The sequence below is a fragment of the Marmota monax genome, unplaced genomic scaffold (assembly GCF_021218885.2).
Source record: "Marmota monax isolate L192 unplaced genomic scaffold, Marmota_monax_Labrador192_F-V1.1 WCK01_AAM20220418_F8-fsc00062, whole genome shotgun sequence".
Classification (NCBI taxonomy): Eukaryota; Metazoa; Chordata; class Mammalia; order Rodentia; family Sciuridae; genus Marmota; species Marmota monax.
Window position 1 is genome coordinate 11461338 of NW_026695221.1, and position 22767 is coordinate 11484104.

The 22767-nt window shown below is 39.7% G+C and overlaps 2 protein-coding genes across 2 annotated transcripts; both read left to right on the forward strand.

Moving 5' to 3' along the window:
• Nucleotides 1-1860: 1860 nt before the first annotated feature.
• LOC124085198 (olfactory receptor 8B3-like) lies at nt 1861-2799 on the forward strand. The gene has a single exon (XM_046432745.1). The coding sequence runs from the start codon at nt 1867-1869 to the stop codon at nt 2797-2799; it is 933 nt and encodes a 310-aa protein (XP_046288701.1). The 5' UTR covers nt 1861-1866.
• Nucleotides 2800-19587: 16788 nt separating this feature from the next.
• On the forward strand, nt 19588-20752 carry LOC124085163 (olfactory receptor 8B3). Its single transcript, XM_046432693.2, has one exon. The coding sequence runs from the start codon at nt 19597-19599 to the stop codon at nt 20539-20541; it is 945 nt and encodes a 314-aa protein (XP_046288649.1). The 5' UTR covers nt 19588-19596; the 3' UTR covers nt 20542-20752.
• The last annotated feature ends 2015 nt before the right edge of the window (nt 20753-22767 follow it).

Here is a 22767-nt window from a genome sequence, read left to right on the forward strand (position 1 = left end):
TAAGAACATTAAGTTAATATGCTAAACTCAGAAAGTCAAGAGTTGAGCGTTTTCTCTCATATGTGGAAAAGAGCATAATGTACTTGGGATATCCCGTTGTTCAAAACTGAATGTATAAATTTTATCACATTTCCAGTCTTTCTTAACTTTTCAAAGCAGCAGCCTTAACCCAAGAATTTTTTTCTTTCATTTGTTGTTTTCCAAAGTCATTCATTTTTGCAATTGCTTAAGCAGCTCATTCTACCTTCATCTCTCTAACACTAGTCATTCCTACCAATGCCACCAAATTAATCCTTATTTCCATTATTTTTATTTTAAAATTAAATAAAAACTTGAGTGACTCTAAATGTCCTACTAAAAGGAACAGGTTCTGATTTAGGCACCTGAGAGCTTCCTAGACCACCTGATCCAAATCTGCCTCTGATATGAGACTATGCTACATTCCTGTAGGAGAGATGTTGGGGGCTTGCAGAGAGCCTGTGCAAGTTCTCAGGGTGACATTCAGAGAGGGAGGAGATGGCAATCTTTCCTTGAGCTCATCAGCTTGGACCTGGAGTGCTCCTAGATGACCCTTTACAAGTCCAACAGTGGTCCTTACATGTCACATTGATGTTTTTCTTGTCCTGCATTCTTGTCTACAACTAAAAGCACTGGAACTACATAAACCTCTGCCAGTGGAGCCAAAAGTCTGTGCGGTTTCCAGTACAGGTTCCAGGAGTAACGGAAAAGGCATCCTCAATCACCCAACTTTTATTATTTCTTAAGTACCTACTGTACATGCTAGGTGTTATTCTAGGTTCTGAAGACCTAGAATGATAAACAGAACTGAAGAAAAACAGAAAAACAGCCACGTCACTATAAAGCTTAGATTCAAATATATGTAGGTGCATGAATTGAAGGAAGACACAACAAAGAAATGAATGATATATAGTATTTCATCTAGTTATAGATAAAAGGAAGAATCCACTTTGGATATGGGACAGGTTTTCTTGCTTTCTGTTTGGGGATGTGCCACATTTGGGAGGAAATCAATATGTATGCACAATAATATGCTTCATTTTATGATCATGAACTGGAGGACTACAAATGCAGGGTAGATATGATCTTTTAATTGCAAAAAATGATCTCTGAGGAAAATACTGGGGGAAACACAGGTCTTCTGATTTTTAATCAGGTCCCTAGGATTTCCAAACTTCTTTTAAAAACCCTTGGGTCCTATTAGCAAGTGGCTCTTTTGGCAACAGTAGAAGCTATTTACCACCTTGTAGGGGGAAGAGGACATTGGACAAAGCTACCACCAGAAATTATGATCCATATCTTATGACTTTTCTGAGCCTGGAAGACTGAGGACTGTGTTCTGAATTCCTTTGTCCAAAATTCATCCCAAACAAAAGCAATATCAGAAAAAAATCTCTTTACTGGGCTGTGTACCTCTAAAATCCATCAGTGCTACCTATCACTCTATGAGAATAGAGCAGAAGTGTTATCAAGAGCCTCTACTGGAGTCCTGATGCAGGAGGGTGAGTGCTGAATTGTACCTATCCTGCTGTTCTTCCAAACCTCATCTGTGGGAGCCAGAGAGTCCTTGAAAAGCCTCCCTGTAGTGGGAGGTCCACTGTAAAAGCAGAGTGGAGCTGAGCCTTACTCCCTAAGAAACTACCTTCTGTGTGTGTTTTAAAGTATTCATTGTTATACATTTTTTGAAGATTATAAAATGGAGAAAACAGAGGCAGAGAGAAGGGTGAGCTTGAGTTCATCTCCCCATCTGGGTCTCAACCTCATTGTACTGGGGCTGGGTGGAGAGAGCTGGCTTCTCATTCTAATGTTACTATTTCTCCTTCTCTCACAGACCAGATCCAGGAGGGAATGGCCTCAGGCAATGGCTCCTCAGTGACCCAGTTTATCCTGCTGGGTTTAACACAGCAGCCAGAGCTCCAGCTGCCTCTCATCTTCCTCTTCTTAGGAACCTTCGTGGTCTCTGTGGTGGGGAACCTGGGCTTGATTATTCTGATTGTTCTGAATCCTCACCTGCACACTCCCATGTACTACTTCCTCTTCAACCTTTCCTTCACAGATCTCTGCTACTCCTCTGTCATTACTCCCCGAATGCTGATGAGTTTTATAAATCAGAACATCATCTCTTATGCAGAATGCATGGCTCAACTCTTTTTCTTCTGCTTCTTTGTTATTGATGAGTGTTATATTTTGACATCAATGGCCTATGATCGATATGTGGCCATCTGTAAGCCTCTGCTTTACAAGGTCACCATGTCCCATCAGGTCTGCTTCATGCTGATGGTGGGTGTGTATGCCATGGGGCTTGTGGGTGCCACAGCCCAAACTGGATGCATGCTGAGACTCAGCTTCTGTGGTGGCAACATCATCAATCACTACATGTGTGACATACCTCCTCTCCTGAAGCTCTCCTGCACAAGCACCTCCATCAATGAGCTGGTGGTTTTCATTGTGGTGGGTGTCAATGTAATAGTGCCTAGTCTTACCATCTTTATTTCTTACACCTTGATTTTGTCCAATATTTCTGGCATCCATTCCACAGAGGGCAGGTCCAAAGCATTCAGCACCTGCAGCTCTCATATTATTGCTGTTTCTCTTTTCTTTGGAGCATCAGCATTCATGTACCTTACACCATCTCCTACTGGGTCTCTAGATCAAGATAAAGTATCCACAGTTTTTTATACCATTGTGGGACCAATGATAAATCCTTTAATCTACAGTTTGAGGAACAAAGATGTCCATATTGCACTGAGAAAGACTTTGAAGAAAAGGGTGCACTTCTAAATAGAAGCTGTATTTGTTAAATATGTCAAATCTTATGTTGGGCAAATGATATTTAAAACTATGGAGCAAGCTGGAGGTGTAGCACAGACATACAGTGCTTTCCAAGCAGGCATGAGGCCCAGGAATTGATCCCCAGCACTGAAAAACAGCCTCAGTTGCAGTTACAACCATCCAAGGAACTAAGGAAAGTATAGTAAGAAATCAAAATAAATGCAAGTGATTTAATATTACACAAAACTAAATTAATTGTAGAAATCATTTCAGAAGTGAAGACAATATATTCCGGAAGCTTAGTCTATCATCCTTTCAGAGAGTAGAGAGACCAGTTAATTCTGTCATTTTCCAGAAATTATTTATATGTACATATATATGTATATGTATGTAAATATATTTGTTGCAGAGCTGAGAATTGAACCCCCACTTTTTGTGCAAGTTGAATTCCAGTGAGCCTTACCCCCAGACCTAGAAATTATAAAATTTTAAGTACAAAAAGTTGGACTATAATAAGCCAGAAATGGAAAAATTGTCAAGCTTTTTAAATTTAAGTCTTTTTGCTTTGTTGTCCAACAAACCTAGTCTGTTGTCCATGCTAGGCGTGAGGCTCTTCTGGTGAGCCATGCTCCCAGTACTTTTGTGAGATTTTTTGATAGGGTCTCATCTAGAATTCCTGCATAGATATGACATGGAGAATATGATTTTCAAAGTCTTAGAGTCAGTAACTCTAAGATAGATAAAACTCTATCAAGTGTTCTAGGAGACTACGTTTTGGGAAATACCTTTGTTTCTATAAAGGGGAGAAAAACAGATCTCTGGTCAGTTCCCTTTAGCCTCAAGGGAATGTGGTATAGTGAGGCCAAAGATTTTCTTGTGATCCTACTTCCTAAGGACAGGAAATGAAGGAGCCACTCAGAGAAGCCAGAAAAAAGGACCCTCCACTGGATTCACCCCTAAGACTTCAGGGCAGAAATGTGGGTAGGAGGACACACTATTATCTTCTTTCACAAGCAGTTTGCTGCTGCAAATGTTCACCAACTCCCAGTAGAGGAATTTTTGTTCTTTATTCAAGTAGATTTTAATGAATTCTCAATTCATTAACAGGTCTTTCCCTTTAACATTTTCACTCTCATTTTGTCTCAGAGTTTTATATGGTACAGATGATGTAGTTTATTTAATTGGCAGGTATAAACTGAGAATATATGCTGTTTTAGACACAAAAGCATCCAGGATCTGTTTTAAATATAAAAAAAGACTGGTGAGGAAGAAAGAAAGTACCTGTGCTCTCAGAGTGCTCATTTTCTAGGGTGAGTGCACTTGAGATGCAGGTGGGCTGGAGGGAAAGGTAGCTGATAAGCAAAAATATTTACACACATGTGAATATATCAGAAAATGCTACACAAAGTCTCAAATTAAGATGATGGTACAGAAAGTCACTGTGTTTTACTTTGGAATGGGTGGTTATGAGGGGATTTTTCTGAGGAGGTGGCATATGAGCAGAGACAGCACTGACAGAGGAAGACAGTCACCTGTAGACCATTTTCCTCACAGGAAAGAGGTAGGTCACAGTCCCTGAGGCCATAAAAATCTTGATGATTATGAGGGACAGAAAACAGACCAGCATGTCTGTGGTGTAGTTGAGGTGTGTGTGGTACATAGTTAATTAGGAAATAGGTCGATGTATTAGGGGTTTGTGAGGGAAAAAAGTGGATGCTGTTAAAGCACAATAAAATTTATGTGTTATTAATCACACAAAAGAATTAGCTCTCTTTCTCCTCCTCTGTTTTGAAGCTTTGTCTATGTAGTTTTAACTGATCTGAAAAAATGTTAAGGGTTCCATGAATAATTTGTAGTGAAATTCATGAAGTGCTATACCTAGGATTTTCAAACTACTCATAAAACCCCTTGGGTCTTATTAGCAGGTGGCTCTTTTGGCAACAGTAGAAGCTATTTATCACCTTGTAGGGGGAATGTTATTTAACAACAAATTGCCAGGTTGTTCAGGAGGGAAGATGATTTTTTCCTAGTTTTGCTAACCTGAAAGATGAGTCAGAGGTTCTGGATGTCAAGTGAAACAGGAACAAGAATTCTGTGGAAGAGCCCTGGGTCCTGTTTTTTCCTCCTCTTGGTACAAATGTCACAAAGTGGAAGGATCACTGGAATTGGTACCATGTGATCTGATTTGGCTCCAGATTCTTGCAATTTTTGTGTTTATGTTCTCTCAGTCTTGGTGTCTGCATGGAGAACATTTCAAAGTTTGTGGTGCAGCTGAAATGAAGTGGCACATATTTAAAAAGTGCTGTCTATGGTCAGTGTAATGATATTCAAGGGTCAGATCATATTCAGGGATAAACTAAGATGCAAATGTATTTTCACATAACTTCCTTAAAATCAACATGCATATTACACTCAAAGACATCTCACTGTTGGCGTGCTGGCAGTTCTGAGTGTTTTGTATATACATGTATATTTTCTTTAAATATGAGTTTAATTTTATTTTTTATAGGTACAACTTCAATTAAAGGTATTATATTATGCTAAAGTTATCACACACACATAAGACTATGGAGAAATGAAAATTTCTAATAATTAAGGAAATAACTTTTTTTCCTTCTCTTCTTTCTTGCACACTAGGCTTAAGACTCAGGGCTTTTTCAGGCTAGGCAAGCTCTCTACTTCTGCGTTTTAATCCCAGCTGGAAATATACCTTAATAAAAGAATAATAACAGTTTTATTTATTCATCAATTCATTCATTCATTGTGAAACAATTCTTGAAAAAGCAAAATATTGGCAATTTGCTAAATGTATGTCATCATTTCAGAGACATGTGAAAAAATGCCTTGCATTATTAAGAGTCATATAATCGGAAGCAGGATAACACAGGACTATCTATAAATTTTAAAAAGAAGTATCTTTATTAAATATGAAATGGACATTCTAAGTAGCACGTGACTTCATGCCAATGTATGTTTGACAACCTCTTACTCTCAGAAAATCAAAACATGATATCACGTCCATCAAGTTTTGATCCTGATATTTCAGTGAAATTCCACATTATCTTGACCTTGTTTAGTGAACACTGGTTGTCATTGGCTTACTTGTGTTCCTGCAAAATGAGGTGTTGGTGTTCATTCCTCTAGTACACTATTCTTTGTTGATACTTACATAACTGGGTCTTTAATGTGATTATTTAAATGAACCTTTTGGGTGCACCCTAATCTTATCTGACTGGTGTCCTTATACGAAGAGGAAATTTGGATGCATGGACACCAAGAAAATGCACATACACAGCAGAAAAATCTGGTGAGGACACAGGAAAAGGGCAGACATCTTGAAGCCAAGCAGCGAAACCTCAGAAGATAACAAATCTGCTGATAACCAGGCTGAGAACTTTTAGCCTCCAGAGCTGTGAATAAATAAGTTTCTGCCTTTTAAGTTACCCTGTCTGTGGTATTTTGTTATGGTAGACCTAGCAAACTAATACAAGAGTAAAATATAACTTTCTCCTTTAAAAAGTATACTGAGAAAAACAAAACAGTGAAACAAGGAAAAAGATAAAACAGACCAAAACATTGAAAGTACTAGATTTTATGCAAAGAACGAGAATAATAATTCTTCTTCTTCTTCTTCTTCTTCTTCTTCTTCTCCTCCTCCTCCTCCTCCTCCTCCTCCTCCTCCTCCTCCTCCTCCTTCTTCTTTTAATTGAGCTTCTGGGGAGTCAAAGATAGTCACTTTAGATTCCATTCATGGTCACTAAATACATTACCCTAAGAGGCAAGTTGATGCAAACCAAGTGTGATAATAGTTAATTTGAGCTACAAAGTGTCTTGCCACACAAGGCAACACCGATTCTAGTTGCCTAAAATAAATTCTCCCAAAACGAAATCCAAAGAATCTACATTTTAATATATTAAAACAATAAAACAGACAATAAAATTAGAGCAAACTGGTTGTTACAATTGCATTGATGTACATAAATAGCATAGGATAAGGATTGGTCATTTATCAATTATGCTATTCCTTTCAGGTAAGAATTGCCATAAGCTGGAAATGTTTTATTAGGATTACTTATTATGTTCATGGCATCAGGAAGTCTGTAGAAATATGCTTTGCAAGGTTATGATGACCTCAGTCACCGTGGTCTCATGACTTGTGTTTCCCTGGAGGAAAAGAGTTTTGTGACGCCATCCTTTTGACATTAGTGTCCTTGCTCAATGTATTCGATGGTACTAATCGAATCAAGTAATTAGTATTTCCATCACTTTAAATATTTACCATTTTTCATTGTTAGGTACCTTTAAATTCTCTCTTTTAGTAAGAAAGAGAATTTTTTTTCAGGAGTCAAGTCTTCCTACCTGAGGGGAATTTATCCCCTTGGAAGATCAGGTCAATTAGAAAATCCTCAAACTCCTTAAAATAAAAGAATCCTGACACTTTTACTGAGGTTTTAATCTACACACAGTTTTTTTTAAAGATATGAATTATTTTGAGTTTTTTTATAACTTATATATTAAATGTGAGAAAAACACTAAGAAATGCTGCTCAGTATACTAATATCCCATGTGGAAGTGCATGATAAGCTCCCCAGGTGACCTTGCTGGCCTAGTGTGGCATGGGCAGCAGTGCACCTCAGTTCAGCTCCCTGCTTGGCCTCACTGATGTGCCACTGGCAGGGAAAGTGGAGTACCAATGAGCATCGCCCTGTTCAACTTTGTTGCTCATGGGTGAGGGAGGAAGTTTGGATTTTTCTTGGCCCCAGTGAGGGCAATGGATTTCCACCTACTGCCTCCAGACACGGGGCAAAGCTCAGCCTCCACATGGCCCTGCTGATATCACCCATGAGGGAATCGGAGAACCCCCTGCTACCATGAAGCAGGAAGTAGAACTTTAGCTCTCCACTTAGCCTGATGACATGGGGGAGAGGCAGCATTTTCTTTAGTTTTGGCTGTTGTAAGTAGGTATTATATTAAAAAATATATTTTATATTTGTTTCTGACTGCTGCCAGCATGTGTGGTGAGTAGGGGATTGTGTACAAAACTCAGGCTACGTTAAATTAATGTGTAATTTATCCTGTGGATGTTTCTATCTCCAGGGAGCATCTATGGAGCCTCCTGGTCTCCCAGGAATGTGTGGATGACAGGTTCTTTCCACTCTGTGCTGTGCATTCCTGCAGGGTCTAGAGCATACTTGCTCTAAGCATAACTACAACTGCAAGCTAGTGGAGTCACTGACCATCTCTCCTTGCCTGTCACTAAGAGTAACACACAGCTACAGTACATGAGGTGTGTGTTGCATCTGCTCAGTGTTGGGGTCAGACTTCTATGCAGGATGGTTGCTAATCCTTATCTGCACCCACCTTTGCATGATTTTTGCATCAACCACATTGATGGGGGGAGAGAGAGAGAGAGGTGATTGATTAGAGGGTTATGCAAAAATGCAAAGGTTCCCATTGTTTTTACACATATTTCGTATTGAAATTCCTTTTCTTTTTTTATTTTTATTTTTATTTATTTTATTTTTTAATTGGTTGTTCAAAACATTACAAAGCTCATGACATATCATCTTCCATACATTTGATTCAAGTGGGTTATGAACTCCAATTTTTTACCCCAAATACAAGTTGCAGAATCACATCGGTTACACATCCACATTTTTACATAATACCATATTAGTGACTGTTGTATTCTGCTACCTTTTCTATCCCCTACTATCCCCCCTCCCCTTCCCTCTCATCTTCCCTCTCTACCCCATCTGCTGTTGTTTAATTCTCTCCCTTGTTTTTTTTCCCCTTTCCCCTCACAAACTCTTATATGTAATTTTGTGTAACAATGAGGGTCTCCTTCCATTTCCATAGTTTCACTTCTCTCTCCCTTTCTCTCCCCCCACTCGTCTCTGTTTAATGTTAATCTTTTCCTCATGCTCTTCTTCCCTGTTCTGATCTTAGTTGCTCTCTTTATATCAAAGAAGACATTTGGCATTTGTTTTTGAAGGATTGGCTGGCTTCACTTAGCATAATCTGCTCTAGTGCCATCCATTTCCCTGCAAAATCCATGATTTTGTCATTTTTTAATGCAGAGTAATACTCCATTGTGTATAAATGCCACAGTTTTTTAATCCATTCATCTATTGAAGGGCATCTGGGTTGATTCCAAAGTCTAGCTATTGTGAATTGTGCTGCCATGATCATTGATGTGGCAGTATCCCTATAGTATGCTCTTTTAAGGTCCTCAGGGAATAGACCGAGAAGGGCGATAGCTGGATCAAATGGTGGTTCCATTCCCAGCTTTCCTAGGAATCTCCATACTGCTTTCCATATTGGCCGCACCAGTTTGCAGTTCCACCAGCAATGTACAAATGTACCCTTTTCCCCACATCCTCGCCAGCACTTATTGTTGCTTGACTTCATAATGGCTGCCAATCTTACTGGAGTGAGATGGTATCTTAGGGTGGTTTTGATTTGCATTTCTCTGACTGCTAGAGATGGTGAGCATTTTTTCATGTACTTATTGATAGATTGTATGTCCTCCTCTGAGAAGTGTCTGTTCAGGTCCTTCGCCCATTTGTTGATAGGGTTGTTTGTTATCTTATTGTCTAATTTTTTGAGTTCTTTGTATATTCTGGATATTAGGGCTCTATCTGAAGTGTGAGGAGTAAAGATTTGTTCCCAGGGTGTAGGTTCCCTATTTACCTCTCTTATTGTTTCTCTTGCTGAGAAAAAACTTTTTAGTTTGAGTAAGTCCCATTTGTTGATTCTAGTTATTAACTTTTGTGCTATGGGCGTCCTATTAAGGAATTTGGAGCCCGACCCCACAATGTGTAGATCGGAGCCAACTTTTTCTTCTATCAGGTGCAGAGTCTCTGATTTGATATCTAGGTCCTTGATCCATTTTGAATTTACTTTTGTGCATGGCGAGAGAAAGGGGTTCAGCTTCATTTTGTTGCATATGGATTTCCAGTTTTCCCAGCATCATTTGTTGAAGATGCTATCCTTTCTCCATTGCATGCTTTTAGCGCCTTTATCAAATATAAGAAAGTTGTAATTTTGTGGATTGGTCTCTGTGTCCTCTATTCTGTACCATTGATCCACCTGCCTGTTTTGGTACCAGTACCATGCTGTTTTTGTTACTATTGCTCTGTAGTACAGTTTGAAATCTGGTATCGCTATACCTCCTGATTCACACTTCCTGCTTAGAATTGCTTTTGCTATTCTGGATCTTTTGTTTTTCCATATGAATTTCATGATAGCTTTATCTATTTCTACCAGAAATGCCGTTGGGATTTTGATTGGCATTGCATTGAACCTGTAGAGAACTTTGGGTAATATCGCCATTTTGATGACGTTGGTTCTGCCTATCCATGAACAGGGTACATTTTTCCATCTTCTAAGATCTTCTTCTATCTCTCTCTTTAGGGTTCTGTAGTTTTCATTGTATAAATCTTTCACCTCTTTTGTTAGGTTGAGTCCCAAGTATTTTATTTTTTTTTTGAGGATATTGTGAATGGTGTGGTTTTCCTCATTTCCATTTCAGAAGTTTTGTTACTGATATACAGGAATGCCTTTGATTTATGCGTGTTGATTTTATATCCTGCCACTTTGCTGAATTCATTTATTAGTTCTAGTAGTTTCTTTGTAGACCCTTTTGGGTCTTCTAAGTATAGGATCATATGGTCCGCAAATAGTGATATTTTAAGTTTTTCTTTTCCTATTTTTATGCCTTTAATTTCTTTTGTCTGTCTAATTGCTCTGGCTAGTATTTCAAGGACTAAATTAAATAGAAGTGGTGAGAGAGGGCATCCCTGTCTTGTTCCAGATTTTAGCGGGAATGCCTTCAGTTTTTCTCCATTTAGAATGATGCTAGCCTGAGGCTTAGCATATATAGCTTTTACAATGTTGAGGTAAGTTCCTGTTATCCACAGTTTTTCTAGTGTTTTGAACATAAAAGGATGCTGTACTTTGTCGAATGCTTTTTCTGCATCTATCGAGATGATCATATGGTTCTTATCTTTAAGTCTATTGATGTGGTGAATAATATTTATTGATTTCCGTATATTGAACCAACCTTGCATCCCAGGGATGAATCCTACTTGATCATGGTGCACAATTTTTTTGATATGCTTTTGTATTCAATTCGCCAGGATTTTATTGAGAATTTTTGCATCTATGTTCATTAGAGATATTGGTCTGTAGTTTTCTTTCTTTGAAGTGTCTTTGTCTGGTTTCGGGATCAGGGTGATGTTGGCCTCATAGAATGAATTTGGAAGAGCTCCTTCTTTTTCTATTTCTTGAAATAGCTTGAAAAGTATTGGTATTAATTCTTCTTTGAAGGTTTTGTAAAACTCCGCTGTATACCCATCTGGTCCAGGGCTTTTTTTGGTTGGTAGTCTTTTGATGGCTTCTTCTATTTCTTCCTTTGTTATTGGTCTGTTTAAATTGTGTGTGTCTTCCTGACTCAATCTGGGCAGCTCATATGACTTAAGAAATTTATCGATGTCTGCACTGTCTTCTATTTTATTAGAATATAGGGTTTCAAAATACTTTCTAATTATCTTCTGTATTTCTGTAGTGTCTGTTGTGATATTGCCTTTTTCATCCCGTATGTTAGTGATTTGAGTTTTCTCTCTTCTTCTCTTCGTTAGCATGGCTAAGGGTCTGTCGATCTTATTTATTTTTTCAAAGAACCAACTTTTAGTTTTATCAATTTTTTCAATGGTTTTTTTTGTTTCAATTTCGTTGATTTCCGCTCTGATTTTAATTATTTCTTGTCTTCTGCTATATTTGCTGTTGTTTTGCTCTTCCTTTTCTAGGGTTTTGAGATGTAGTGTGAGTTCGTTTATTTGTTGGTTTTTTCTTTTTTTGAGGAATGAACTCCAGGAAATGAATTTCCCTCTTAAAACTGCTTTCATTGTGTCCCATAGATTCCGGTATGTTGTGTCTGAATTGTCGTTTATCTCTAAGAATTTTTTGATTTCCTCCTTTATGTCTTCTGTAACCCATTGATCATTCAGTAACATATTGTTTATTTTCCATGTGATGCAGGATTTTTCCTTCCTTCTTTTTTCATTGATTTCCAGTTTCATTCCATTATGATCAGATATGGTGCATGGTATTATCTCCACTCCTTTATATTTACTAAGAGTTGCCCTATGGCATAATATATGATCTATCTTTGAGTACGATCCATGTGCTGCTGAGAAGAACGTGTAGCCACTTGATGATGGTTGATATATTCTATATATGTCGGTTAAGTCTAGGTTATTGATTGTGTCATTGAGTTCTATAGTTTCTTTATTCAACTTTTGTCTGGAGGATCTGTCTAATGGCGAGAGCGGTATGTTGAAGTCACCCATAATTATTGTGTTGTGGTCAATTTGACTCTTGAACTTGAGGAGAGTTTGTTTTATGAACGTTGCTGCACCATTATTTGGTGCATATAAATTGATAATTGTTATGTCTTGTTGGTGAATAGTTCCTTTTAACAGGATATAGTGTCCTTCTTTATCCCTTTTGATTAACTTAGGTTTGAAGTTGATTTTATTCGATATGAGTATGGCCACTCCTGCTTGCTTCCGAGGGCCATGTGAGTGGTATGATTTTTCCCAACCTTTCACCTTCATCCTGTGTATGTCTTTTCCTATCATATGAGTCTCCTGAAGGCAGCATATTGTTGGATTTGTTTTTTTGATCCAGGTTACCAGCCTGTGTCTCTTGATTGGTGAGTTTAGTCCATTAACATTTAAGGTTACAATTGAAATATGATTTGTACTTCCAGTCATGTTTATTTATTTATTTATTTTAGTTTGGCTAATTTTTACTTTTTGGTTGTTTTCCTCCCCCTTTACTGTTGGTTTTGGGCACTCTTTTTCCATTCCTCTTCTTGTAGAATTTTGCCCAAAATGCTTTGCAGTGCTGGTTTTCTGGCTGCGAAATCTTTTAGCTTTTGTTTATCGTGAAAGATTTTAATTTCATTGTCAAATCTGAAGCTTAATTTTGCTGGATACAGTATTCTTGGTTGGAATCCATTATTTTTCAGCGTTTGAAATACATTGTTCCAGGATCTTCTCGCTTTCAAAGTCTGTGATGAAAAATCAGCCGTTAACCTAATTGGTTTACCCCTGAATGTAATCTGCCTCCTTTCCCTCGTAGCTTTTAATATTCTCTCCTTGTTCTGTATGTTGGCTATCTTCATAATTATATGTCTTGGAGTTGGCCTATTACAGTTTTGGATGTTTGGGGTCCTGTAGGCTTCCAGGATTTGGCAATCCATTCCATGTTTCATCTCTGGAAAGTTTTCTAGGATTATTTCATTCAATAGGTTGTCCATTCTTTTGGCTTGAATCTCTGTGCCTTCTTCTATCCCAATGACTCTCAAATTTGGTTTTTTGATGAGATCCCATATCTCTTGGATAGATTGCTCGTGAGATTTAAGCATCTTTTCAGTATTGACTATATTCTTTTCAAGTTGATAAACTTTGTCTTCATTATCTGATGTTCTGACTTCTACTTGATCTAGTCTATTTGTAATATTCTCGTTAGCATTTTTAATCTGGTTTATGGTTTCTTGCATTTCTAAAATCACTGTTTGGTTTTTTTTTAAGATCTCTATCTCCTGGTAAAGCTCGTTCTTTGCAGTTTGAATTTGTTTGTTTAGTTGGTTTTCAAAATATACTTTCAATTCTTGGATTTGCTGTCTCATGTCTTCTCTAATATTCCTTTCCATCTGAGTTAGGTATGCCTTGATTTCTTTCCCTGTCCATGTTTCTGATGCTTCTAGGTCCTCCTGTAGATTTAAGTTGTCCTGCATTATCTGTACTCCTTTTTTCCCTGTTTTTTTCATGTTGTTCACGTTACTTTCCAGCTCTGTTTGACTGCTTTGTAACTGCTTTCTCCTATACATTTGTTTTGGCTTTGTTTATATCTGTTGTTTCTCCTTTGTGGTGGGAGATTATGCCTATAGATGTTGGGCTTTATTGTACTTTAGAGCTGATTCATTCAATTTATAAAGGGCTTCTGGATTTTGTATGCATATAGTGATTTGTTTTTTGTTCTTAGGACTTTATGTTGGGTGCTATGAAGGTATAAGGGTTAGTATGTCTTGGCTACTTTAGAAGATTGCTCTACTGAAGGGGGATGCTAACCGTCAATTGGATCAGGGTGTTGGTAGTAGCTAGGTATTTAGGAGCACTATAGACGGCCTCGAAACATTCACCTGTTTGCATTTATACAGTTACACGAAATGGAGGATGTAATGCTTGGGATGAAAGTTGGGGGGAAGGGGAAGGAAGGTGCTCTTGAAAAGAAAGAAGGAGGGGGAGTTAGATAGCATAGAGGAGAATGGAAAGAACAATAAAACTTGGAAGGGGAGAGAAAGAGGGAAAAGGGGAGAGAAAAAATAAAATAAAATAAGAAATAAAATTAGGTCTTAGAGATCCATTTTCTTCTCTTCCTGTAGGCAAAGCTGTGCCCTCCGGGCTGAGATTTGCCCTCAATGTGTCAACAGCAATCCCTGTAAGGCGGCTCCTGGGAGTCTCTCAATCCTGTTGGTCCAGAGCCGTTTCACTTCTACAGCCCCTCCTCCCCTTCCTCCTGCCAGCCAGCCAGGTCCTGTGCACCGGAGGAGGTTCTCCAAGGATTTGGTTACACTTTCAGCCCCTCTGGGTGCTCTATTTCCCTAATGACTAAGCACTCTCTCTGTCATTCATCTAAGCGCCAGTGCTGTGGAGCTGTGTTCTGGGAGTCAATAGTTTAATTTTTCCGGACCCCTTTGGTGGGCACACCTTCGGAGTCTGGCGGCTAAGACCATTGGTGTCGCCACTGGTGGTAATGGGAGTTGGGGATCGAGGATCCCATCTGCTTCCCTCAGCCCCTACAATCACGACCACTCCGCTGGCAGTAGGGGGAGTTGGGGGTCTGGAGTGTCCTCTGTTTCCCTCCGCCCTTACTGTCACGCCCTCTCAGTTGGCGGTTGGGGGAGTTGGGGGTGGGGAGTCTTCTCTGCTTCCCTCCGCCCCTACAGTCACGCCCACGTCACTGGCAGTATTGGGAGTTGGGGGTCGAGAGTCCTTTGGCCCTTACAGTCATGCCCACAGAGAGATTTTGAAGTTTCCCGGTTGTTTGTATCTGATGCGGGTGGGAGTCACACACCTGCTAAAGTTGATTCCGCTGGGAAGGAATCTCTTTGGCCGAACTTTGGTGACTTCCCCTCTCTGCAATGGCGGGCCCCTGCCTCCTTGCTGGAGTGTCCGAAGGGAGGGGTGGAACTGGCTTGTCTCTGGTCTGACCCAATCTCTGGTTTTAGTTCCCAGTTCGCTATTTCATAAAGGCTTGGTTAGATTTCCTTCACGTCGTCTGGGGGGGGGGGAGCTGTTTGCCGGGTGAGCGGGGCTGTTCGCAGTGGGGGCGGGGCCATTAGCAGAGCTGGGAGGGCACAGGCCGTCTGCCGGGCGGGGACCCTTCTCGCTGCGCAGGGCTGCTGGGGGCCGCCTGCAGAGCCTGGGGCACTGGCCGCGGGCGGGGCGCCAGCAGAGCCTGGAGGGCGGGGGGCCGTTTGCCGGGTGGGCGGGGCCGTTTGCAGAGCCAGGCGGGCAGGGGGCCGTTAGCCGTGCGGGCGGGGCGTTAGCAGAGCCGGGAGGGCACAGGCCGTCTGCCGGGCCAGGCGGGGACCCTTCTCGCTGCGCGGGCCGCCGGGGGCCTCCTGCAGAGCCGAGCCTGCGCTGGCCGGGGGCGGGGCCGCCAACAGAGCCGGGAGGGCAGGGGGGAGTCCGTTTGCCGGGTGGGCGGGGCCGTTAGCAGAACCAGGAGGGCGCAGGCCGTTTGCCAGGCCAGGCGGGGACCCTTCTTGCTGTGCCGGCCACCGGGGGCCGCTTGTAGAACCCGGTAGGCAGTGGCCTTGTGGCTAAGAGCCGGGCGGGCGGGGTGGCCGATCACAGAGCGAGCGGGGCCGCCAGGAGAGCCAGGATGGCGGGAGCCGTCTGCCAGGCCAGGCGGGGACCATTCTCGCTGCCCCGGGCCGCTGGGGGCTGCTTGCAGAGCCAGTTGGGCGGTGGCTGCTTGATTGGACCTCTGCGCCCGCGTGGCCGGCCAAGATTCACTTGTCTGGGGCCACCTCTAATATAACTTACTACTTCCTGGCAGGTCTCCTTTCAGCGGAATTTTGCTAGAAGTTCCTCAGTAGGTAGAATGTAGCTGTTTTAATGGGTGTTTCTGATCCGGTTAATGTGGAGATACTGAAAGTGCTGCTTCCTTGCCGGCCGCCATGTTGGATCCCCTCCTTTTCTTTAGTGATTTGCTTATGACAGATAATTATGTTGTGTACTTTCACAAAAAGTAATGGTGGTACATATTCTGTGTTCACCATGTCTTTGACAGATTGTGAGACCTATGCAAATCTGAAGGTGACAGTCTTTAATCTTGGGGGGAAAAGAAAGAGACTCACTTGACTTAAGAACATCTGAGGGGAATCAGACTCCACTGTGATCTTTCACCCCTTCCCTGAAACATTTTCCACAACAAAACCAGATTTAGTTTTGTGTCAAGACAGATACTTAGTGTGTATCTGTGTTTGTGTGTGTGTGTGTGTGTGTGTGTGTTTCAGGGGTGGGTACTGGGGCTTGAACCCAGGAGTGCTCTACTACTAAGCCACATCTCTGGCCCTTTTTACTCTTTATTTTGAGACAGGGTCTCACTAAATTGCCCAGGATTACCTTGAATTTGCCATCTTCCTGCTTGAGACTCCCAAGTAACTCAGATTACATGTATGCACTAGCATGTCCATCTAGTTTTAATTCTGATATATCTTGAATATTATACAATTATTTTGTTTTAAAAAACCCCTTATTTATATTTATTGTACTTAATCGAATGAATTATAATTGATCCAGAGTGAGATTGTAGAGCAGATTAATAAAGTGGTGGTTTCTGAACTCCTAATAAAGAAAGCTGTGACCATCAGAAAGCAGCACACATTCAAAAATAGCAAGTTCCATTGGATTAACTTCATCTACTTGTTAGTGTTACTATCAGGGATGTGCACCTGGTTAAGGCATTAGTTAAAGTATTATTGTTATTATTAGTAGTAAGAGTATTTTGGTACTGAGCATTGAACCTAGGGGTGCTTTACCACTGAGATACATCCCCAGTCCTTTTTATTTTTTAAGATTTGAAAAAGGGTCTCCATAAGTTGCTGAGGCTGTCCTTAAATTTTCCATCCTCCTGCATCAGCCTCTGAAGTAGCTTAGATTATATGCATAAGCCACTGTATCCAGTTTCTAGTATACTTTAAATTGCTAAAGAAGGCTGAATAAACTTGGTTTGTCAAAAATGGAATACTACCCAACAGTTAAAGGAAAAATTGTTGATACGCCAACAATTTGGATGGACCTAGAAAGAGTTATGGTTAGAAAAAAAAACTCAGAGGTGACACATTGTGTAGGTTTATACATCATTTACAGAATGAAAGAGATGGAGAACAAGTTTGTTGTTGCCAGGGGACAGAGATGAAAATGGGAGGGTTTGGGTGGAACAATACAAAGGTAGTGCCAGGAAGTTCAATTATTGTGGTGGAACATTTATGAATCTTGGTCATGGTGATGTTTGCTCTAAGTACATAGGACTGAATCACATAGAAAAGTAGGTTCCATATATGCATACAAGTGCAGGTTGAGTTTCTGAAAGCCAAATGAGTTATGCTGGGTAATTACCATTATTATGCAAATGTCACTTTCTTAATTTTGTTTTTGTTCTTCAGTGGTGGAAAATGTCAATATGGGAAGAATTTGGGTGACGAATTCAAGGGAACTTAGTATCACTTTTGCAATTTTCTGTGAATTTATAGCTATTTTAAAATAAAAATCTTAAAAAGTAGATACTCTCTCACAAGCACAAGCACATATTCATGTATACAGAGAAATTCTAAAGTCATATTTTCTTGAAATGTCAGCCAATGAATAGTGATTTTTTTCTTATTTTGTTTTGTTTTGATTTTTGCAGTGCTGTCAGCCTCATGAATGCTAGGCATGCACTCTACCGCTGAGCTACATCCCAGCCCACAGATTTGATTGCAATCTGTTAAACACAAAGACTTATTGCATCGGAATACTCAAGATAATTACATTTTCATGAAATAAAGGATCACTCTTACATTACATAACTTTTTTCTTAAAATACCTGAAATCAAAGTACATTTTTTCTTTGTATCTCTAAAATATGTATAGTTACTAACCACTTAAAAAGATTCAAATTATTAAAAATGAGCAAAAAAATTTACAAAATTCTACATACTTTTTACTAAAATTGATGTATTACCTAGGATTATAATCAGTGAATATTAATTATATTTACATCTTTATGAATGAGAGCAGAGGCTTCTATAATATGCCTGGGGACTGTAGAATCCTTAGTGGGTAGTTCACATCTACTCTCATGAATTAGGGTGTAAACAGAGACACCATTAGTTCCTCCCCTCCTAGTTCATCACCAAGAGGAGGTCCCAGGAGACACTCCAGGAATTCTAATCAAGTCCATAGATTAATAAGCCTTAGCAATGGCCATGTATATGACATAGTGGCCTTGGTGTCAAGTCTATGGCTTACCTTCACATCCTCTGGACAAATTTATAGCTAGAAATTTGATTTTACTTCAGAATTAGTCCCAGAACACTCAGATTAGGAGATCTGTTCTCTGACAGTTTTGCCAGTCAAGTAGGAAGGATCTGTGACTGCATCTGAACCTGGAAGCTAGTTCCTCCTCCAGAACAGTGGAGGTGAAACATGAATAAATAACTTCCATTGAGTTCTCTGAGTAGCGGGTGGGTGAGTTAACTTGGTCTCTGTCTCTCTCACTCTCCATGTGTGAAAAAATGTGAAGAACTATGCTTTTAAATAACAGCTCAGCAGCTCAGAGCTCTGACTCTAGTTCCTTTTCTTGTCTCATCTTAACCTCTAGGTTGGCTTCTGCCTCAATCGGGCCAGAAGACAGACCAGCAGCTCCAGGTGATACACAAGAAACATAGCAATACCACAGGGGGGAGACATTTGTCTTTTTAAAAAGTGTTAATGTGTGCTAAGCATTTAAGAGTTTAAGCGTCTTAAGAGTAGAGTTTGACATTTTTTTCAAATTTTACAATTAATATAACAAGCATCTGAATATTTTCTTTTATGCCATCATAAAAATACCATTGAAAGCATATTTACCATTCTTTCTTCTTCCTCTAACTAGGGAGGAATAGAGGAAAATGTGTAGAAACACCCAGATTTATGGTTAAATATAAACCTTACTTATGAAAGAACTCCTCATCTTTTATCAATTTTTTACTTTATATATCCTTGTAATAAGGTACATGTAATCTATTCAGATAGGAGGGACTCCCTTCTAGGAAGAATATTGGTATGGTCTCTGCCTTCGAGGAATCATATCTTTTTTTTTACTAGTCATTGCAAGGGAACTGAGATGTCTAGTAGAATAAAGGAAATATAAGTAGTAAGTAAAAATTGAAGGGCCAGATGAAGTAGAGGTAGAGCTGACACAGGCGTCTCCACTACCTAAGCTCCTTAGCAAGCTGTAGTTCCATCAGTCTAACTCTTTATTATTAAGTAAGGACAGGAGCCATAGTTTGCCACATTTCACTCATAGACAAAAGACAGAAGGGGAACATGTAGCAGTAAGCATTTGCATGCTACAAACAAAGGAGAACTTTCTTCAGGTTAGCTACAAGTCTCCTTATTGTAAATATGAGTTTAGAAACAAAGAGCTGTGTCCTCTATTAATGAAGATTTGTTCTGTTCTCCCAGACTCTCAACAAAGAGAATGCTGACCGGAAATGACTCCCTGGTGACTGAGTTTGTTCTGGCTGGATTAACAGATCTTCAGGAGATTCAGCTTCCCCTCTTTCACCTGTTCCTAATGATCTACATTGTCACCATCCTGGGCAACTTTGGCTTGCTCACACTTATTGGTCTCAACTCTCACTTGCACACCCCTATGTACTACTTCCTCTTCAACCTGTCCTTCATTGATCTCTGTTACTCTTCTGTTTTCAGCCCCAAAATGTTGATGAACTTTGTCTCCAAGAGGAATGCCATCTCCTATGTGGGGTGCATGACTCAGCTGTTCTTCTTTCTCTTTTTTGTCATCTCCGAGTGCTACATGTTGACCTCAATGGCCTATGATCGTTATGTGGCCATCTGTAACCCATTGCTGTATAGGGTCACCATGTCCCAGCAGGTCTGTTCTTCATTGTCTCTTGCTGCCTATGTGATGGGATTTGTTGGAGCCACTGCCCACACGGGCTGCATGCTTAGACTGACCTTCTGCAATGCCAGTGTCATCAACCATTACTTGTGTGACATACTCCCCCTCCTCCAACTTTCTTGCACCAGCACCTATGTCAATGAAGTAGTCGTTCTTGTTGTGGTGGGCATTAATATCACAGTCCCCAGCTTTACCATATTGACTTCTTACATTTTCATTCTTACCAGCATTCTTCACATCAAATCCACTCATGGAAGATCAAAAGCCTTCAGTACCTGCAGCTCTCACATCATTGCTATTTCTCTCTTTTTTGGATCAGCTGCATTCATGTATCTTAAATATTCTTCTGGGTCTATGGACCAGGGAAAAATATTTTCTGTTTTCTACACTAATGTGGTTCCCATGCTCAATCCTCTCATATACAGTTTGAGGAACAAGGATGTCAAAATTGCACTGAGGAATGCTGGGATTAAAATTCAGAGCAGAGGCTTATTATTCTAATTAGAAGCAATAATCATGTCCATAAATTGAAAGGCATTAAGTTTTTATTGGTGACTTCTGTTGATAGTCTTATGCGTGGTTCAGTAGAGTTGTCTTACCACCTCTCTTACAGCTAATCTAATCTCATTTTTCTTTATCTCTGGCACTTTTCACAATTTTCAAAATAACTAAAGGCATGGTCTTAAAGCAACATATGCACTGAAGTTTTTCATTATTCTTTTATACCCTTTCTGTCTCCTGAGCTATTCCTTATCTTGGAAAAATATGGTGAATTTTTGTATCACAAAATGCTCAGAAACATGGCTTCCTGTCTCAACAATTGTGGGAGGCCATCCTCGCACGTGATTTGAGTTACCTCCCTGGCCGGGTGAGAGGCGCTTAGATGCAACTGTGTCAGAGCCTTTCTCACCCTGTCCCAGGTACAAGGGTTTGTCCGTGTGGAGGCGTGCCTGGCCACTGACCTGAAGACTCAATAGCTGGCTCTGACCTTGGGATGCTGCCCCCCTGGACCTTCATTGGATGGGATTTTCCCTTGAATTTTTTGTTCCCCAATAAAAGCTCACTCCCTGACGTGCTCTCCCTCTCTTGCTAGTCTCTTCTGTAAACCTCATCACAGCATTAGGTGGCTGGAGAGGGAACCTAGGAGAAGCCGTCTCCGGAGCTGGGAATTAAAGGTAATGAGAGTATGTCTCTTTAATTTTAAAACTCACTAGTAAATTTCTATGCTTCGAACCTTCTTTTAGGAAGCTCACGGCCTGGTCGCGAGGCAGAAACAATGAAGTGCCAAATTTTTCAGTCTTTTTCATTATTATGAATATTGTTACTGCTATAGGTAACATGATTTGATAAATGTCTTCATTATGCGCTGTGTAAAGTTTAAAGCAGAATAAGATCCCTTTGATTTTGGCTGTTTCTATTTTTCTCACCCTCCTTCCTTAATCCTTCTGATTTTTTCATTGTCTTTGATAAATGACACAAAATTTGTAGCATATGCTATCTGCTTCTGAGAACCTTTAGCAGTTCAATGCATTAAATATTGAAAAGTTAATGTTTAACTTCAGGTTTTGTTGCCTGAAACAGCTATAACAGAGGATCAGAGCGAAATAATAAAAGTGTGTTTCTGTATCCCAACAATGGGGTATGTTGGATCACCTCATAAAATTTATAGTAATACCACATGAAATAGTAAATGCATTGAAAGAGAGCTTGTGGTTCTTATTGTAAATGTTTTTTTTTTTCACTTGGTGGGAACAGAATAAACATTAAGTTAATAAAAGTATTTTAGCCATAGTTTACTTATGCAGTGAGTTTTATCATGAAAATTAATTGTATGTGAATGATAATAATCCATATTTCTACAAATATTTCTTTAGCTTATTTAAACTTTTTATCATGAATAAGACATATGGCACTTTTAACATGGAATCCATTATATAGTTTCTCTATTCCTGAAATGCTTTTTCCATCTGTATATTCAGAATGTGCGATATACTTTATATTAAGAAATAGCTGTTAACTGAAATGTCTTATTTAGATAATAAATTTACTATTTAATTAATTATTAATAAAATGTAATGAATGATGATATTAATAAATTAAAAACACTTTAGTGTTTCTTTTTTGGAAGTGAACTGTCATTGCCTTAAATAATTCTAAAAGAAGGCATGCAAATGGCCTGCACGTGCACATATGCTTAACTTGCAGCACCTGGTTAGTTGTGTAGACAGTATCTGAATAGCGTTCTCTAACCCACCATGCAATCTGCCCTTACTGCGTTGCCTAGGCATTGCCAGTAGAGTGTCTAGAGCACTTGTCAGGCCTCACATCTGGTCTCCTCCGTTGGGAACATCTATTACAGAATGCCAAGCATCAAATCTAGGTCACCTTCAAACCTACTTCAATCCAAGCAGTAATCCTGTGGAGTTCCTCTTATATTCTAGTATCTAGTTCTCCTTTCTTTTCTATTTTTCTCACTAGATCTGGGAATGGTAGTGTTTTTCCTCTAATCTATAAATCTTTATATTTTTACATTGTTAACATTTTGTTCTTTGTCCCTTGTAATATTGGCACAACTAATACTCTGTCTTAATATCCTCTGTTGAAATTGCATAACATTCTATTTATTCTCATTTTATTATTTGATTGAATTATTTCTGATACAGGGAACACACTTTATTCAATTTTGATAAACAATGTCCTCATGAGACATGATATAATCAAGTCTGA

What these genes read in the sequence shown, in the direction of transcription:
- LOC124085198 (XM_046432745.1), top strand. Translation starts at nt 1,867, where the DNA reads ATGGCCTCAGGCAATGGCTCCTCAGTGACCCAGTTTATCCTGCTGGGT.
- LOC124085163 (XM_046432693.2), top strand. Translation starts at nt 19,597, where the DNA reads ATGCTGACCGGAAATGACTCCCTGGTGACTGAGTTTGTTCTGGCTGGA.